General features: G+C 41.2%; 1 protein-coding gene across 1 annotated transcript in view; it reads right to left on the minus strand.

The window, feature by feature from the left end:
- llgl2 (LLGL scribble cell polarity complex component 2) overlaps positions 1–12,152 on the minus strand; it is a gene marked incomplete in the record, with an annotated part of 122,361 nt that overhangs the window by 70,566 nt on the left and 39,643 nt on the right. The window contains 4 exon segments of the mRNA XM_014010453.1: positions 1,387–1,545; positions 2,655–2,770; positions 2,861–2,942; positions 8,783–8,880. Coding sequence (XP_013865907.1) covers positions 1,387–1,545; positions 2,655–2,770; positions 2,861–2,942; positions 8,783–8,880 — 455 coding nt within the window.

Below are 12,152 nucleotides of genomic sequence, written 5' to 3' on the forward strand. Positions count from 1 at the left end.
ACACACACACACACACACACACACACACACACACACACACAGTGTAGTATAGTCATAACACTTTTGTGTTATGACTTTTGTGTTATTTTGTGTTTTTTGCTGAGAAAGTTAAATAAGTGTGCCTCATGTATTTAGAGTCAAGCCGAGCTCACATTGTGCTAAGCAGTTTGTCAACAGCGGTAGAAAAAAAAAGGTATGGAGTGAGAGAGGGGTCTGATAAAATGGCTCTTAAATACGACACTGACTGCTGGCCTTCCTCTTCAACTTCACCTCCCGGCTAAGTCAGGAGTTTGATTTCTGATAATGTGGATTATAATTGTGGCCACAGTGTGTCCATGTTTTTAATCAAAGGTCACAGTTTAGATTTTGAACAGCTTTTCTATAGTTTATATTTGTCATTTTAATGTTTTTTATATATGTAATAAACATTTTTGGCAAGATTTGAGTCAGATACAGTCATACAAGTATTTAACCATCTCCATAACTTTTCAGTGCAAACACGTTATGTATGTACGTACTATAACTTTATATTTTTTAAAATATACCAAATATGTCTTTTGTACTTCACAAAATAACTTTACATGTTTTATTTGTTAGACTGACTGATTTCTCTATTAAAATAACTATTTCTTTCAAAAAGATTATATTATTTAGAGAGCTCATGTAATCATTTAATACTATTTATTCTTCATATTTGATCATTTATTGAATCACAGAGCAGTTCAGTCACAGTTTGGTTCTAAATGTAAGATAAGCTACAAAAATAAACTACAAAGAAAACATAGCAGTTTTTTTTCTTTTTTTTTTGTTTTGTTTCTGCGGGGTGGGAGGGGGTGCCTAACGCTGAGCGGAGACTCGTCTTTTATGTACTGGAGCAAAGTGTTCATCTGAGTTAATATTTTGGAAGAGCAGCGGCTCTCAGAACTCAGCCTGCGTGCACCTCGGCACGCTCCCGTTAAGCGCTGTCGAGGAGAGGAATTTGGTCACACGAGCAAAGTTGGACATATCTGTTAGTTAACGACGCTGTGAACACTTATAGTGTGTCAGATTTTAGATACCAACGTCTCTGGTAGCTCAGAGAGAAGTGTGGAGGACGGGGTTTGTTCACTCAGGACAGGAGCTGAAGGCTGACCGGTGTTTATCCTGCAGACTGCTGCACCGAGCATTTCCCATACCATTAACCAAAAGCATCAATACCAGGACTGTTAAAACACCGTATTGATAAGCCATGCAGATAAGAGTAGTAGTATCAATAAAATCTAAATGATACCCATTCCTAATGCTGAAGCAATCTCAGTTTAGGGACAGCGAAAGCAGTTTAGGTGGTTCCTACTAAATCATTTCCTCAAATGCACCGGATATGTTCTTTGTTATCCAGTTAGTCACCTGTTGGAGACCTGGTCCAGGCTGATGTTCCTCTCTTCCAACTCTCTGAATCCTGGCACTTCAACAACAAAGACATGTCCTCCTTCTGTCCCCAACAACAGCAGCTCTCCTGAAGAGTGGGCCAGCACTGCAGTCACTCGGGTCACACTCGGGGGGGCACTGAAAAGAACAAGTTATGATGAGCGTTTTAGTACAAAAGTTTTGGATGAGACTGAAGATAGACAAGGAGAAGGAATACAGCCTTTTCAGAAAAATCCTTCAAAGAACAGAAGATATTAAACAAACATTAACGTTGTCTTAAATAAACAATCTTTAGTAAAATAATGAGTCCATGTCTATAGTTTGTAGTAAAGAACTTTGTAAGGAACAAAACCTGTAAAAACTAGATACTGCACATGACCCCCGTACATATGCAAAGCACTGATGAACATAACTCAGAAGTCATCAGAACGGATTTGTTTGTGTGGAGGTTTGGAAAGGGAGCTCATTGGTGGGCCCGATGGATAGCCTTACAGAGCTAAACAACAGCAAAAAAGTGAAAAGTTTGAAGCTCCGATGTTGAATAGTTACTCCTAATTTGCATTACATGCGTTACGGCTCCACTCAGCTGCGCTGCGCAGGTCGCAGCTTTGCGTTTCAAGTCCAGTTTACACCACCTCCGCTCCAACAGACGTGCAGGAAGCAGATCGCGCGATAAATTCAGTGATAAGTGTGGAAGTCACAGCAAAAAATAATTAATTCTGTGAAAGATGAACTCCAATTGTTGACGTGATGGATAGCCCCTCATCAGATCTAAACAACAAAAGAAATCTGAAGCTCCTATGTTTAATAGTTTTTGAGTTATAACCTTTTTGTAAGTCCATACACCCCTTTTTCAGATGAGTTGGGGGTTCGTGGGGGGGCACTGATTGGTGGGCCTGATGGATAGAGCTTCATCAGAGCTAAACAACAAAAAAAATCTGAAGCTCCTTTGTTTAATAGTTTCTGAGTTATAAGCAATTTTGCATGTTCTGACACCCCCTCTTTGAAAGGAGCCCCCTCCTCAAATATGGGGTCTATCATAAAACTGTTGGCTGGCGCAGTGTAGGTCAGACTCATCTACAGTCCTGACTAATTTCATGCTGATTGGTGCAGCCGTTTTTGTGCTACGGTTGACCAAAAATCTCCGGAGAAAATATAAATAAATAAAAATAAACAGTACAAAAACAATATGATCCCCGCTACACATGTGAGGGTCATAATAAATCCTGATCTAAAATGTGTTTTACCCCGGTGGTCCAGTAAGCATGAAGCGTCCGATCTCTAGAAGCTCCGACAGTCCCTTGTGGGCTCTAAGAGTCCACATGTGCAGACTGTTGTCATCCAGCAAAGTTACCATCTCAACCTAAAGAGAAGCATCAGCCAATCATTAAAGAAGATCAGAAAACTTTAGCGCCACAACGTAGCAGCAGGAAGGTGTGCTGTGTTACTGTACCTGGTGAGGCATGAAGTGCACTTGTGTTACAGCAGCATTCTCATCATGCAGTCCCATGAACTCCACACCTGGAGCTCCATATCTGAGGACCAGTTAAGAAAAGACTGGACGGCACCAATTAATTTAACTTATATAATTTTATATAGATACACTTAATGCTGACCTTTCCTGTAACTCCTCATGCTGCGTTCACACCGAACGCAATTTCAGCTTCAAAATCGCAGCCAACGCTGAAGTTTGAAGCTTGTGCACTTTGAGGTCAGACGCAGGACAGCTCTTGAAGCGCTGCACGGCAACAGCCTCCCCGCCCCTCCCTCCTCTGTCGGGCTCTGTTTAATGTCGGACGAGGAAGTGGCTTTGCTTTATTTACAGAGAGCAAGAGCATGTCACGTTCATCAGATAATTAATTCATAATTAATTCACCAGATAATTCAGAGACATTCTGAGTTTCATCACCCAGGAGCTGCGGGAGAGGCTCACAGCTCGCTTTCAGGACTATTTTTGTCCCGAGTCCAGTCTGATGAGCCGCTGCCACGCATTGGTGCAGATACAGTCCTGCTCACCATTGTTGGCACCCATGAAGTTTAAGTACATATAATGGAATATTTACTGAAGGAAATTCATCAAGTGAAACAACATTTTACTGCTGATAGCTTGTGCTTGATGCAAAACAGCAAATGATCAAAAACATTTAAAAAGATAAACTTTATGAGGAAAACAAAGAAAAACATAATTTTTACCATGCCAATGGAATTGACACCCTTTGCTGCAAATAAATATGAAAACCCAATTTGGCTCACCTGTTGCAAATCACACATAAAGATCACTTGTGATGGACTGCCTCCACACGTGACATGAATTAACCAATGAATGATCATGTTGGTGCTTTAAAAGCCACCTGTTAGTTCATCTCCACATGTGGCAATGGTAAAGACAAAGGAGTTGTCTGAGGACATCAGAAATGCCATTATTTGCAAGCACAAGACCTCCAAAGAGTATAAAGCTATCTCGAAAGACCTTGGTATCCCTGTTTCAACAGTGTGTAATGTTATTAAGAAGTTTTCCAGGCATGGAACGGTCAAGAACCTCCCTGGACGTGGGGGGAAGAGAAAAATTGATGACAGAAGTCTTCGACGGTTGGTGCGAATGGTAGAAAAAACACCCCGTCTAACATCTAAGGACCTAAAGACCAACCTGGAGCAGTCTGGTGTGATTGTTTCAACAAGTACCATARGCCGCACACTAAACAAAGTGGGGCTTTATGGGCGGAGGCCAAGGAAGACTCCATTGCTGAAGAAAAGACACAAAAAAGAATGTTTGATCTTTGCAAAAGAGAACCTGGACAAACCTCAATCCTTCTGGGACAACGTTTTATGGACGGATGAAACAAAAGTGGAGRTTTTCAGTAATTCACACAGACGATATGTTTACAGACGGCGCAATGAATCCTTTAAAGAAAAGAGCACCATACCAACAGTCAAGCATGGTGGAGGATCCATAATGCTGTGGGGCTGCTTTGCAGCATCTGGTACTGGAGGCCTTGACRYTATCACAGGCATCATGAAATCAGAAGATTATCAAGCAATTCTAGAGCGAAARGTCTTGCCCAGTGTAAGGAAACTTGGTTTGCGGCGAAGATCCTGGGTCCTCCAGCAAGACAACGACCCAAAGCACACCTCCAAAAGCACACAGGCCTGGTTGAAAGGGAAAAAATGGACTGTTTTAAAATGGCCAGCAATGAGTCCTGATCTCAATCCAATTGAAAGTCTTTGGGTGGAGCTGAAATCTGCCATTGGCAAAAGGAACCCTGCAAATTTACAAGAGCTTGAGCATATTGCAAAAGAAGTGTGGGAGAAAATGCCACCCGAGAAGTGCAAGAAGCTTATAGATGAATATAAGAAACATTTGGAGGCTGTCATTGCTGCCAAAGGCTGCGCAACCAAATATTAAGAGGGGTGTTAATATTAGTGCACATGCTGGTTTTCTGTTTAGTCCTTTGGAATTAAAATATTTATGTTGAAATGGTAATTTTCTTTGTTAAATTACTTTGGACCTGAAATTGAAAGATCCTGTTGATATAAGTTTTGAACATTTCCATTTATTTCTGAAGATATTCACTCAGCTATGCAAATCATGAAGGGGTGCCAATAATGGTGAGCAGGAATGTATCTCCTGTCAGGACACCGACTGCAGGCACTCGATTTCAGCTAAAGAGCTCCTCTCCATCTGTTTCAGGTTAGTGGACATCTTTCAGTAAACTGTCCCATCGAGAAATATGTCGCTACGTCACACAGTGGAGTCTCTCTGATTGGTTGACGCGGCGCGTCGAGCTGCAAAAGTTCAGATTTTCTAACTTCAGCGATTTGAGCATCAAGCACGTCGAACGCTCAGATCGTTCAAATCATTCAAATCGCGCTGCTCTAATCGCGCTTGAGGCGTGGCAGCACTTCCCGACGTTGCTTGAAGCGCCTCCACCATAGACTTTGTATGTAAACCTGCTGCTCCTGATGCTGAAATCGCAGTTGGTGTGAACGCAGCATCAGACTGAAGAAGTCTGTTGGAGAAGAGATGAAATGTTTCAACAAAGAAGTATCAAACTTTGTGTTAAGTACAAACTAGGGCTGGGCGGTATGACCTCAAATCCATATCACGGTATAAATTGAACCCCTTCACGGTAACGGTATTTATCGCAGTAGAAAATTATAAAAAGTTAAGATAATGTAATTTTTAGAGCATTTTTTTGCAGAAAACTGTAATCTAAATTAAACCAAACGTTTCTGCTTTAATATCAGCCTGCCAATCAATGAGCTGCTGCGCGCTCATCTTCATCATCTTCATCATCATCATCAGAGCAGAAGCTGACTTTACTTTAGCAAGATGGATTTATGACTGAACGAACGTCCACATCTTTTTATCATCTCTATGGGTAACAATACATAAAACATTTTTTTCTCCGACAATGGGATGTGAAAAACTACAGTTGTTAAAGCTTCACTCTGCGTGACGTGCAGTGAGAGGGACGGACGGAGGGAGGAAATGATTCAGCGACACGACGTAACATTTCTACAGCAGGAGGAGGATATTTTGAGGATTTATCCTCTCTATATGTGTTTTAAAACGCTAGAATTTCTTCATTATATTTCGAACTCCTGCTCAGTTGTCTCTGCACTGCAGCCCTGTTCACACAGGTGCGATGATGCAATGACGACAGGACGGTAGAGGGTACATTTCTACCGTAGGCCAACTTCATACTGTTTCTACGTCTACCACATATACTGCTCAGCCCTGGTACAAACAATGCAAAGCAATACACAATGACAAAAAATGCCTGTTTGGATATATCATTTGAGTCTCTATTAGGAAGAAAAACATTATGTACACTAGTTGGAGTCCTAACTGGGCACAACAGCCACAAACTGGTAATGGGACACCATGACAATGGTTTGTTTGATGCCTGTGGCATTGAATTAGAAACCTCTTTGCATTACTTTGGCCACTGTCCGGCTCTGAGCAGTCAAAAGCAAAGAATTCATGGGGAACCCTTTATGGATCCCAAGAAGCTCAAAACAGTGTTTCTAAAGCATGGATTATACTTCAGTAGACATGAGATAGCGAGTTGGAGATTGCGTAGTTTTATATGTCTTTTTCCTTATCGAGTATAAATGAACTAAAGACGCGGTGGAATATAAATGATCATAGATCCTCCCTCTGCCCTCCCACAGCTCATAAGTACATAAACAGCAATAAAGATGGCTGGATATTGTGTTTCGTTTAATTTTTTAACACTCAATGATCAGCGTTGTGTTGGGTGAAGAAGAGACTATGGTGAAAAACTTTTTTATGTTAACAGTGGTGATGGAAAAAGAGATGTGAAATTCTGAAAATTAGCTGTGTGCTCATGTTCAATAGGATCAAATCAGCTGCTCTTCTAGCTCTTTAAACAACTAGCTTCAGGAAAAAAAAAACATTTTAAACAAACAACACGCAGAAGGCAGAGCAGATCAGAGTCCTGCTCCTCAGCGCTGCTGCTGGAGGGTTGCGGTATTACTCATGATCAATCACACCTACAAAATTCTACCCAATCACACGCTCCGAAACGCAAGGTCCACATCTCCCAGTGCTGACTGGGGGCAATGTACAAGATAGCTGTCACCCGGGGATAGCAGTGGGAGAGCTGACGGAAGTTACGCAATTTTTTTGTCACTCAGCCAGGGGAACAAGATATGCGCCTCAAAGTATAAACCAGGCTTAAAGGGATCCATGATTAGTTGTAACAGACTTTATTTAATAAACATATAGTTTAACTGTAAAATAAAGACTGTAAAAATACTGTGGGCTGTTCKGTTTTTATCATTTTTAAACTAAAAGTTTAAAAARATARTACATGGATGGAGCCATTTTATTTCCACACAAAGCATTCTGGGTAAATGATGACGTGGATAGGTCCTCGGTGCGAGGCTGCTAGCGAGCTATATCCACCCTGAAGGTTAATCTTGGACAATATCTGATGATCGACTCTTTTAAATGAAACCAGAGAGCGTTGACAGAGAGGASAAGGTAGAAATGACTCAGCCTGGAWCTGAAAATATGGATGGAGGACAACAGAGCTGCTTCATGGAAGAAGAACCTCAGCTTAGCCTGTTAGCTTTAGCGTTAGCCCCAACGCTATCACCATATACTATGTATTAGCTCAGTGCTACACATTCTCCTCTCATCACTGAGGTCCTCCATCCACATGACAGAGAGGGGAACACAAAAATGTCTCAGCCTGCAGCTGACAATATGGATGGAGGACCTCAGTTTAGCGTGTTGATCGCGCTAACACCAAGCTAATACATTTAAGGCAATTTAGCGTCACACAGATTAGATTAACTTCATTTTTTAGCGTCTAACTTTTTTGTTTTGTTCTTTCACACGGAGTTAAACTCAACGAGAGGAAGCTAACGTTAGCCACAGCTAGCTTACCGTTCTGTCGTCATTCTCTCTTGTTTTAAGCATCATACTGCTGGATAGTCCAGTACAGCCTTCAGTACTTTTCCTTCGGGTTTGGTATGATCCATTATTATTGTTGTGTCACAAATAAAACTAAATAAGACTCACGCGTTTGTGGTCCCACCCACAGACGGCTTTCTGCTGCTCAGTTCAACTGGCCGTGGTAGAGCAGCAGCTCTGCTGGATGAAATCAAAACTACATTGAAATAAAGTTTAAACGGATGTTTTCAATTCAAATCGAATGGAAGAAACTTTAATCTAATAAACCATTAATCGACAAATAATCGTAAATTGATTAATTGTTTGCATCCCTAGTTACAACTAATCGTGGATCCCTTTAAGCTTGTGTCCTTCATCTGAGAAACACAAAGATTTGATTAAAGCTCAATGTCTTTTTGGGGAAAGCAATGGGCCCACTTAGAAGGCTCCGGTTGATCTGGGTTCTTTATCCATACCATACATATCTTACCCACCACATCTTCTGCTATGCTTAGACCTAATTATGCCAAATGACGTGTAATGTGCAGAAAAACATCAGACCAACTCTGTCCTTTAACTCCTAGCATCCACTAACAGATGGTTCTTTATCTAAACCCTCACACTGCTTTATGAAGGAACAATCAAAACCATTGTAGACAAGGATCAGTCTAATCAGACACAACCACACCATTATCTAAACCTTTGTTTTGTTTATCCTCAGTGTAGTGAATGTGCACGGGCTGGTCCCAGCACACTGTCAATGAGCTTAACTGTGTGGAAGGCTAAAATGGGACGGGCTGCACCAGACTGCACCAAACAGGAGCATGGGAAAATAAAATCAATCAACCCCATGAGTGTTTAACTGTGTCACAATTCATCAGAACAGTCAGCCTCAAGTTCAAACCTAACACACAGATTCCTCCAAAGCAGAAATGTTTGAGTGAAAGATACAGTTTGATGGCTCCGGAGCGGGTTCCTATAGCCAGCAGATGCAGAGAGGGACTGTAGCCCAGAGCGCTGGGCTGGTGGGGGAATCCATGCTCCACTGTCTGCAGGGACAACAAAAACACTAAGATTATTAGTAAGCACTCACATTTCTATCATTGTTCATGAGAAGTCAGGACAAAAAGACTCCTGAAAACCAAAGTAATTAATAAGTTCCACTAAAAACAAAACATTTTAATTCAAGACCGATTCATTCTTTGGAAACATAGATCATCGACTGACACAATTGTGCAAAATGTCTTCAAAAAAAAACAAGTTACACATCAGAGGGGAACGTGCAAATAAGACATCCTAAGCAGTTATAGGCACGACACAATTTTCTGTTCCAAAACCTAAACAGAGTATGGATGAATAATGAATAAAGACGTGGTGGTCCTCATAAACATCTGAATATGACAACGATCAACGATGGACAGGAACCACATGTTGTGTGGATGAAGGTAACCCCAAGTAGTCCCACAATGAACTTATTGTCATAATTTTATATGTTATATTAATACCAACTCAGTTCAATGAAAGGTTAATAATTAAATACTGTGCCTGGTTTTCTATGCAGATCTATGTTGCAACTTCATTGATTTGCTGAAGCAAGGAAGAAATCTGAGAGGCACAAGTGTTTATATTAACAAGCATCTCACTAAAAAGAATGCAAATATTTCAAAGAAAGCTAGATTAGGACTGGGCGATAAACCGAAAAATAACCGATATAGACATTTATGACGATAACCGACGTCATTTCGCCCATGTCTGTATTTTTGGTATTTTTAAAAAATGAGGAAAAGAGAAACCTGCTCGTTTTCTGTTGTGGTCTCAAGCCGCTCAGTCTGATGCAGACGTTGTGTTCAACAAATCAAACAAACCCCACAGCTTAGGCTACGTTCACACTGCAGGTCTTAGGGGCGGCTGTGGCCGAGTGGTTAGGGGAGTTGTCCTGGAACCAGAAGGTCACTGGTTCGATCCCCCGTCCAGCCGTCTCAGTCGTTGTGTCCTTGGGCAAGACACTTCACCCACCTTGCCTACTGATGGTGGTCAGAGGGTCCGGTGGCGCCGATGCYTGGCAGCCCCACCTCTGTCAGTGTGCCCCAGGGCAGCTGTGGCTACAGTGTAGTTTGCCATCATCAATGTGTGAATGTGAGTGTGAATGGGTGAATGTCTGTTAGTGTAAAGCGCTTTGGGGTCCGGAGGGACTTGAAAAGCGCTCTATAAGTTCAGTACCATTTACCATTTAATGCTCAGTTCTGATTTTTTGAAAAAATCCGATCTTTTTGTGTGAACGTTCACATTACATTTTAAATGTGACCTGTATCAGACCCCTGTGTGAACGCTACACAGCACTGATGTGACACGCATGCGCAGTGAAAGACGTGACGTCTCATCAGCCGGCTTGTTTGTTTACAGAGCTAGCATGGATGCTACATATTACACATCGAATCGGAAGTTGTTGTTTAATCAGAGCCGATTAAATAATTATCTGACCTGCTTCAGTGTTTATATCTGAACCTGCCTCTGACCGGGATGATCCAGTGAAGCTTTTTTTTAACGAAACTACGAGCTGGAAAAAAGTATAGACCGAGTATCGAGCTTTAGGATCGATACTCTCCGCGACCCAGGCTGGACCATTATTGTCATACTATCTACATGGAAAATTAAAAGTAAAAAGATGAAGCAACTGGACTTGTGTTTTGGAGCTGTAAACACACGGAGCTACAGATTTAAACAGCGAAACTTCAGGTTAGTGTCTTATCGATCCTTCACCTCCTCCTGATGAAAAAGTCAGATGAATGTGACATGAGCGTTCACACTGCAGTCACTTTGAAAACATCAGATATATATCTGATTTAAAACCACATACTGAAACAGCCTGGGTCGGATGTGAAAAAATCGGATTTGTCTCGTTCAGACTGTCATAAAATAATCGGATATGGGTCAGATGGAGCAAAAAAAATCGGATTTGGGTCGGATTTGCCTGCAGTGTGAACGTAGCCTTAGTTTATCCAATCAGAGCAGGCGGGTCTTTCTGATGTCGGTGCAGCAGTCTGCAGGATAAACACCAGTCAGCCTGCAGTTCCTGTCCTGAGTGAACAAACCCTGTCCTCCACACTTCTCTCTGAGCTACCAGAGACATTGGTATCTAAAATCTAACTCACTATAAGTTTGTGTTCAGAGCTTCGTTATCWAACAGATATGTCCAACTTTGTTCGTGTGACCAAACTCCTCTCGACAGCGCGCCGAGGTGCAACTGTTCTGTGAGACACGGTTTCAGCTCTTCTAACGAAACAATATTAACTCTAACAGATGAACATTTCTTTGTCCCATGTTATAGTAAAGACGAGTTTCCCGACCAGAGATCGGGATATCCAGGATCGAGACCAGGCACAGGCAGCGAGACACCCCAGCGAGTTAGAAGTTGATAAGTAGTGGATGCACAACAAACAGTGAGAAGACAGAAATAAATAATGTAGATTTATTTTGTTTTTTTCAATCCAATACTGTGTTACCGGATCTAGATAAACATAAATAAAATAATAAACGTATGCTCACAAAGACTACTAATAAACATGGAGGATGATCATATTGCTTTAGCTGGGCTAGGACTGATAACTACTACAATTTTACTCAAACTGATTTTTTCCTAAAAGTTAGGCCACACTACTTTAGTTAGACTGTGGCTAGAAAGGACAAATTTATTTAGCCTACTTTATTGCACACTTTATTTTTTGGGCTGTTTCTTTACCTGTGAATAGAAAGGTGATTTGTACTCAATGATAGGCTCACTTCATGAATAATGAACTGAAATACAAAAACTCTGACCCATAATGTCATGTAACGTTAAAAGGTAAAAAAAAAAAAATACGTACTGAAATTTTTAATCTGATTTTCAGGTAAAGCTCAGGTTAAAGACTAGCTTGCAGCATTTTACCTTGATAATATACTGGTTGTCAGGGACCTAAAAAGGCTAAACAACCGAATAAAGAAGGCTGGTTCTGTTCTGTGGACAACTGTGGAACCTCTGGAAATCAAGAACATTGTGGATAAACCTGATCATTCTTTTCATGAGACTGTTGTAGATAAACAGTGTCTTCAGCGCTTCTTCAATCTTCAAAAAGAAAAAAATAGTATAGGTCTTCTGGACGGGTTCTTCTCTAATGAAACGTTTCGTCTCTCCTCCAAGAGACTTCTTCAGTCAGAGTTTCAGGCAAAATTCAGGCTTTTAAGCACTGCCTCCATGTGACTGATCATCATTTAAGCCCACCCACACAGACCAATATTTGCGTTTTGACTCCCACCACCCACTGGAACACAAGTTAGGAGTGAT

The sequence above is a fragment of the Austrofundulus limnaeus genome, unplaced genomic scaffold (assembly GCF_001266775.1).
Source record: "Austrofundulus limnaeus strain Quisiro unplaced genomic scaffold, Austrofundulus_limnaeus-1.0 Scaffold69, whole genome shotgun sequence".
NCBI classification, from domain to species: domain Eukaryota; kingdom Metazoa; phylum Chordata; class Actinopteri; order Cyprinodontiformes; family Rivulidae; genus Austrofundulus; species Austrofundulus limnaeus.